The following is a 7,332-nucleotide window of genomic DNA, read 5'->3' on the forward strand; positions in this document are numbered from 1 at the left end:
CTGTGAGTCACCACAGATCCATATCCAGCTGCTCTCTAGCCCGCTTAGCTGCTGGGGGCTGGCCTCAACACAATTGACCTGGGCTTTATTTTCAAAACTTCTCAATATTTTGTCAAGTGTGAGGGAGTGGAGGACAGGACAAGTAGTAGGGATGGAAGGGACTCACAACGTGCTCTAGGTGGTGAACATATGTAAAATTTCAACAATCGGGAGAAATAACCACCTCTGTTTTGTGACATGTCAGGCTGGTAGTAGAGTAGGGAGAATGGAAAAACTAAAACAGCACACACATTGACTGAACTTGAAAATTAAACCAAACTTTTATTCAAAGCAAGTATTGAAGTGACAACACATTCACTGTTTTGTTGTTAACTCATGCCAAACAGTAATCTTCAATATTTCTTTAACGTAATCACTTCTTTGCAATCTTCCACATCTCAATTTTTTAACTTGATACTTTACCAGTAACTTGTCACAACACAAAACAGCTTGAAATGTTTGAATTTTGTCTAAGCATCTAAGTAGAATTCAGCATACTTATCATACTGAAAGAAATACTCTTCAAGTTGACCAAAGCACTACAGCTGACTGGAGGAGAAAAAAAAAGTCATCTATTGAAATTTTTACTTCATTCTACAACTGGCTGGCAGTCACAATTGGATGTCCTGTGAAATACTACTCAGAAGCAATTCTGGGTTACAAATCAGAAAAAACAGATTTATGCTGAGGGCACATTTGGGATCAGGCTCTTTGCAAACTGAACAGTTAATATCATATTATTTGAAGAATTAAAAATCTGTACCCTGAGTTACCCAATTTTCATAGGCTCAGGCACCAGGAATGAGTATGAACAATTACATATTTTTAAGCTCAAAAAACTTAAATGAACCTGATGACAGCTGAGTTTAGGAATTGAAAACATAAGTTAAACCATATAACTAGTACAAAACTAATTACATTCCATATGCTCTTTTTTTTTTTTTTTTAAATATCCAATGACTTTTTAAGTCAAGTGAATCAAAACATGATGATAAACAAACTAAGTTAATAGGATTTTCTACCACAAGAGATTAACAAAGACCATAATTCAACAGTCACAGTTTTCTGATATAAAAAGAAACTACTGTTCTGGAAAATCAGTAGACATCTAGTCAGTTTGTTTCTAGTGCTTGGTAAAATTTTCCTCTCATTTAAACAAGAGGGAAAGTGGCTTCCCTTCTCATCTGAATTTTCTGACCTTCAGAGGGAAGGGAGAGTTAAGAGCAAGCAGGACAGAAAATGTTTAATATCCCCTAAAGCAGTAGCTCAACTGCAAAAAAGAAAAACAAGTTCACTTTCAAAACAACTGTTAGCATATCATGATTCTCCGGTTGTCTTCCAAGCAAAATATAGGAAAAGATTACCATGACACAATGGTATTTCCAAGTATTCAACATTCAACAAGTAACAAGATATTTCACTAAACATTTTATATCAGCACTTGAATTTACTAAGCAGCGTTCTTTAACTTCATTGATTTGGGAAATACATGAAATCACACTGCTAACACACTTGTAACTATCTTTGGAAGCCTATTTTCTAGTTGTATAGTGAATATTTTTCTGCAGTGTTGCAGAAATTTATAGCTGTGCTAAAGTTAGTGAACACAAAATTGGCATGTTATCCTTAAGTAAAGCAATAAGGTGGCTTTATGCACAAAGTACAGGGGCTTCTATGTGCTAATAAACATGTAAAAGCAAGAACTTTAAAACTTAGTGTTTGCTAATAAGAGATCTAGAATAGTTTACTACAACCACAACACCCTGTAAATACCCCCTTATTAACAAAAACAAGTGCCAAATCATTACAGGGTCCAAAGACATCTGAAAAAATATCACCAATTCTTTACCTTTGTCTAGAATTTGCAAGACTAATCATTTTCAGATAAAACCAACAGTGTGCAAAAGTTCCTAACATCGTGGGTTAGGAAGAACAAGTGCTACCAAGAGATTCTGCTGAGATCAAATCAGAAAATGTAAAATAGCAAAGTCGAGCCTCATACCTTGAGCAGTCACAGTGAAGACTGTGACTACAGTTTATCTGCATGAAGCAATTTCTTCCCCTCTACAAGTCACAATAACTAAGCTTAGCCTTCTACCTCAGTGACACAAGGTAAAGAAAAAAATGCACTGACATTAGAAAAATATTTTTAATTGGTGCTTACAGTATCTTCAGACCTATCACTTAATATAAATTTGCTTAAATAGTTCAGATAAATACTTTTCTTTTTGTCAGCCTTCTTTGGCCACATGTACCATAACATCCTACTAATTATAAACGCTGTTCAGAAAGTGCTTCCTATGAAAACTGCTTCAAATGAGTTAACCTTGCAAAAATCTAGCTTCCCACATGAACTTTAACCCCGCATTATGCAGTCCCCTATTTACAAAAATACTTAGAAACTTTACAACTATCTTTAACCTTACAAAAAGTGCAATTCTCCTACCCCATGTCATGGAGCAACAACATTCTTCATAAATTCTACAGAATAGCAGCCTATAACAAGCAAATAAGGTGCTTAGCTTATGTCCAGGATCTAATTGGTTAAGTGCCACCAGGAAATACATTTTGTATAGGCAAATTCCATATGTATCTACTGTCGCAGCGGTGCCACAGCTAGGTTTGCAAGCTCAATTAGAGCCAAAGCACCATGCATTCGTTCACGCTGTTCCTGGAGGCGGCGGCGAGCAGCTGAGTGAGCACTATTTTTGTCTTCATCATCTTCTTCATCAGACTGAAGATATTCCATTGGGTCCTGCTGTTCCTGATCAGTCTTCTGGATTGTTTTACTTTTCAAAGCAGGAGCACGCTGTTCTCTAGTCTCCCAGTATCTACAAAGTGAAACACAAGGAATGCTTTTTAAAATATGTTTAGCACATGCAACAGCCATTCAAAACTGGCAAAATACCTTTTTATTTTTTTTTTTTTATTACCTTGTATATGACCAAGCATTGCATTTAGTTTTATCTTTCAGATCTTATAATGGTAGTATTCAAGCTGTAAGAAACCTTTATTAGACATTTTAAATGTGAAGTACCCAACAGCATCTACCATATACCATGCTGTCACATGGTATTCTCAGCAGACTACTCATGCATACCCTATTCTTGATCCTCATATAAATGCAAATTCAGTAGGAAGACTGTAGCCAATTATTGTCACTAACTAGCAAGGTATTAGCAGGTGTTCAAGCAAAGAAACAATGAAGCAGAGAAAAAACAGAAGTCTTGCGAGGAATCTTGCCTTAAACTGGATTTCTTGAGTCTTAGAGGAAAGACTGGACTGAATAACGCTAGAGGCATACCACTTCTAGTTTGTTCTTTGCTAGTTGGTTTTTCGGGACGTTTATTGCTGTCTAAAGAAACTTACTTTGCTAGCCACTCAGCCACAGCTTTATTGTCAGCCGTCTCTTTTTTATTCAGTCTGTCAGTGAGCTCTTCCCTCTTCAGCCGGGCATATGGATGTTTGGGGCAGTGGCGGTTTGCATGTGTGAATCGGCTCAAACAGCCTTAAAAAACACAAAATGACAACGAAAAACTTGTTACAGAAAGCAGTCAACCACCATGTAAGCATAGTATCATTACAATACAAATGCTGCTGAATCCAGCCTTCTTTGCTATACAAAAAGCAAGGTTTAGAAAACAGCAACTTTTATATGCAAGAGTAATAACATGCCCAATCATTCTGTATTTTATGATCAACTGACAACAGTATTGCAACTTACATAACAACACAGGCAATTTTTAGATACAAGTTTGCATCATTATGCAGATTATTCTAGCTCCTCTCTTCTCTACTATCTCCTTCAAAGTTAAGATCCAAAGCTTTGATAGATTGCTGCAATATGAATGCACATACATTTTTAGTACTGGATGGCCCTCGATTCTGAAAGCCACAAGTTATTATTTGATGGCTCACCATTCTCTGAGCAGACAAAAGGTTTCTCCCCTGTGTGGAGACGCTGGTGAGTTTTGAGCTGCCCACTCTGAACAAAAGCTTTCCCGCAATCTGGATAGTCACACAAATAAGGTCTTTCACCTTAAAAATAACAACAGAACAGATTTGTGAAAGCTGAATAAAAAAGCAGAGACAAGCTGAATAGAAAAAGAGTCCTAGTACAGTGATCAATTTCAGCTTGAGGTTTATACATGCAAACTCTCCATTAACATACTCAGACACTAGTGTGTACTCAAAGAGCCTCAGTGTACCAGACAGCAGAGCTCAGCTTTTACCTCCAGATATTCAGTGTTGCTGGATAATACCTTTTCTCCCAACCCCCAAGGGAAACACTGAAATGATTTCCTGTGTTGGTTTTTTTGTTCGTTTGTTTTTAACTTAAGCTTCTTACACAGCATTACATAAGCTTTGTCCTGTGAAAATATGTGCCTACAGAGCAAGAAACATAAAAAGTACCAATAAATAGGTAAGAAATGTAACTCAAGTTGTAACCACATATGTATTATCATTAACATGGACTTAACTAGATTAAAGTAATGGAGGTTAAGAATATAGCAATGTAAGAAGTTGCAGAAGTATCTTACTATTAACTAGACTGCTTGAAAAAAGTTTTAATGGCAAAGAGAAGGTAACATGAAAAACTTAACCCAGCTACAGAAGTTTTCAACCATCTATTAAAAATGACTTCTCCATGCAAAGAGCAGTGAAAAGAACTGAGATAAATAATAGGCATCTTCTTCCTGCCTGAAGAGAATCTGATTGCATTGTACTGTGCAAAAAAGCCCCATGCCAGCACTGCTCAGAAAGATGACAAAACAAAGGTAACAATGACTTACTAAGTCAAAAGAGTAACACCATGGTAAGTTCAGCTCAATTAAGTCATTCATATTTAACAAACAAGTTCAATAACTAATTCCAGCACATGAAATGAAACCCTTAAAAGGACAAGGAAACTTGTGCTTAAGATTAGTAGCTAGATTTGCCTTATATGCTTGAGTCAGAAAAAAAACCAAAACTGTAAGGAGCCAAGCTTTTTGTTTTTCCACTCAACCGCTGATTACATTTGTATCTAGTATCATAGTTCACATTCCTTTGCAAAAGTGAAAAATTACAATTTGAAGAGGAAAAAAATAAGTACTTACTAGATGTAAAAAAATTTCTCTTTTGCTTCTAGTTTGTCTTGGTAATGAATAAGTTGATCCTGGATCTTAATTTAATCATGTTACCTCTAGAACTTCTCTGTATGCACAGATCTGTAAATTAACAGTGATTACCTGTGCTACATAAAGTGAATCTGAAACAAGTAGATGCTAGGAGAGATAACTGTAAAGCTGTTATTCCTCAATCTTAAGCTACCCAGTACTACACTGTAAAAGTTAGCAGCCATTTTTAAATAATTCCTCCTCCTCTTCAACTTCAGTTGATCACTATTTGAAAAGTGTGCAAACAAGAACAAAACAGAAGTCTCAGCAGAGGGAATAAGACTAAAACAAATCCTACCAAGAACAGCATGCCAAGCTTAAGAAGTGCTCTCCCTCTAAGAGGATCTGTGAAAGGAGGAGATAAAGAACTCACAATACGTGCTTCCAATGCTATAGTCAAACTGCCACTATATCATCTGTCACAAAGGAAGGTCACAAAAGAAGACTTTTCCTTGCTTGCATGAACAAGCATGGGAGAGAAGCATGACTGGTTTAACCATTACATTCACAAGCTGACGACTGAGATGTTTATTTTTTCCTCCTCAGCTTCTTGGTCACATGCCCACGTCACCTGTTCCCTCTTCACTTACCAGTGTGTGTGCGTTTGTGTGCCTGCAGTGACTTCTCTCTTGGAAATACCCTGTTGCAGATGTTACAACGGATCCTGCTAGAGGAGTGCTCTCCTTCATTTATCAGCTCACGGACTGTGTCTGCTCTTGGCCGGCCACGCCGTAAGCCATCCTGTGAAAAAAGAAGCAGGACGTTGGAGGACTGTGCTTCCCCAGAAGCCAGAAACAAAGCTAAACGAGAAGCCATCTTCACAAGCAGCACCTTTCCCACAGCTATCTTAAGTTAGCGACATGGGGTAACTTAGGGACGTTGGAGTTCCAACAGTTTAGCTCTTAGCCAAGCTCTATAGAAAATCCCATGAGGTGCCCCCACCCCTACGAATTCCTCTACCCTCAGCAGAGTGATCCAGAGGAGATGAGCATGGAAGCAAGGCCCCACCACCCACGGCAGCGGGCGGGGAAGGTGGCCTCAGCAGGTAGCAGCAGCTCCCACAGCGCGTGACGCTGCGGCCGTTACTCCTGTCAGCACAACTGTTTGGGACGGCCCTGCTGAGATGGCCCCGCCTCCACGGGTGGTGGCCCCGAAGCGCGCGCGATACTGCAGGAAGTGATCTCATTTTAAATCTCCGGTTAGGAGGCGAGGAGGGGGAGGGGCGGCGGCCCGGGACACCCTTTAATTCCGCCGGCTCCCCCCCACCGCCCGGGCCCTCTCCAGTGTCGCGGTGCTTACCTTTAGGTGCTGGTGCCGTCCACCGCCGCTCGGGCTGCCAGACTCCTCATCGTCCCGGGTGGGATCTCCTGCCACCGCGCTGCAGGGCTGCTGGACGGGCGAGGGGACGGGGGCGGCGGCGGGCCCGCCGGGGCTGAGAGTGACGTTGTGCGCATTCTCGCCCCAGCGCCACGGGTATACCATGAAGTCGCTGAAGCCGGGGCTAGTGGGAACGGGCGGAGCGGACACTGACTCCTCGCCGTCCCGCCGCTGGGACGGCTTGATTGGAGTGGTTTTGATCACCGACACCAGGACACGCTTGGGCGAGTCCTGGCAAAGGACCACTGGTGGGCCCAGCGGCCGCTCCGACATGGCCGCTGTGGCTGCTGCGGGAAAGCGACTGAGGGCGCGGGGAGCACTGCTCGCCCGCGCCGCAGGAACGGGTGGAGAGACACGGAGCTCCCTGCTTGGCACCGCCCGGCAGCGCCTCAGTCGCTCATCGCCAACTGTCGGCACCTTCTCTCTTTCCACGGCCGCCCCCGAACGGACCCGCGCAGTCAACGGCAGCCCCCAGCCATCGCGAAAGCCACGGCACCCCCGCACCTTTACGAAGCGGCACCGACCCCAATCTCAGCTCGATCTCAGCGACGCGCAAAGAGGTACCGCTGTCTCCAACGCAGCGACCCCTCCACACCCGCACTGAGCCCGGGATTTTCCCGCGTTACGTTTCGCGCCTGGGCGTAGCCAATCACCGAGCCCTGCTCTGGCGTCACGGAGCGGCAGCTCGCACCAGCCAATAGCACTGCGAGAAGCTTGACCACCCACCCCCTTGAAGGCGGAGCCCAGACAGGACTCG

The 7,332-nt window shown here is 42.2% G+C and overlaps 1 protein-coding gene across 1 annotated transcript; it reads right to left on the reverse strand.

Annotated features, from left to right (window-relative positions):
* Nucleotides 1-296: 296 nt before the first annotated feature.
* ZNF367 (zinc finger protein 367) lies at nucleotides 297-6,863 on the reverse strand. Its single transcript, XM_042877551.1, has 5 exons — nucleotides 6,498-6,863; nucleotides 5,789-5,939; nucleotides 3,958-4,077; nucleotides 3,409-3,547; nucleotides 297-2,870 (listed from the first exon to the last, which is right to left on the reverse strand). The coding sequence occupies exons 1-5, from the start codon at nucleotides 6,846-6,848 to the stop codon at nucleotides 2,633-2,635; spliced, it is 999 nt and encodes a 332-aa protein (XP_042733485.1). The 5' UTR covers nucleotides 6,849-6,863; the 3' UTR covers nucleotides 297-2,632.
* Between the last annotated feature and the right edge of the window lie 469 nt (nucleotides 6,864-7,332).

Source organism: Lagopus leucura, unplaced genomic scaffold (assembly GCF_019238085.1).
Source record: "Lagopus leucura isolate 7727_CA_CO unplaced genomic scaffold, USGS_WTPT01 Super-Scaffold_100018, whole genome shotgun sequence".
Taxonomy (NCBI): Eukaryota; Metazoa; Chordata; class Aves; order Galliformes; family Phasianidae; genus Lagopus; species Lagopus leucura.

What these genes read in the sequence shown, in the direction of transcription:
- ZNF367 (XM_042877551.1), bottom strand. Translation starts at nt 6,848, where the DNA reads ATGTCGGAGCGGCCGCTGGGCCCACCAGTGGTCCTTTGCCAGGACTCG. An exon ending in TTTTGTCTGCTCAGAGAATG is followed by an intron (nt 3,548 to 3,957) that starts GTGAGCCATCAA and finishes GTGTTTTTTAAG; the next exon opens with GCTGTTTGAGCCGATTCACA. An exon ending in GTGGCTGAGTGGCTAGCAAA is followed by an intron (nt 2,871 to 3,408) that starts GTAAGTTTCTTT and finishes TTCACTTTGTAG; the next exon opens with ATACTGGGAGACTAGAGAAC.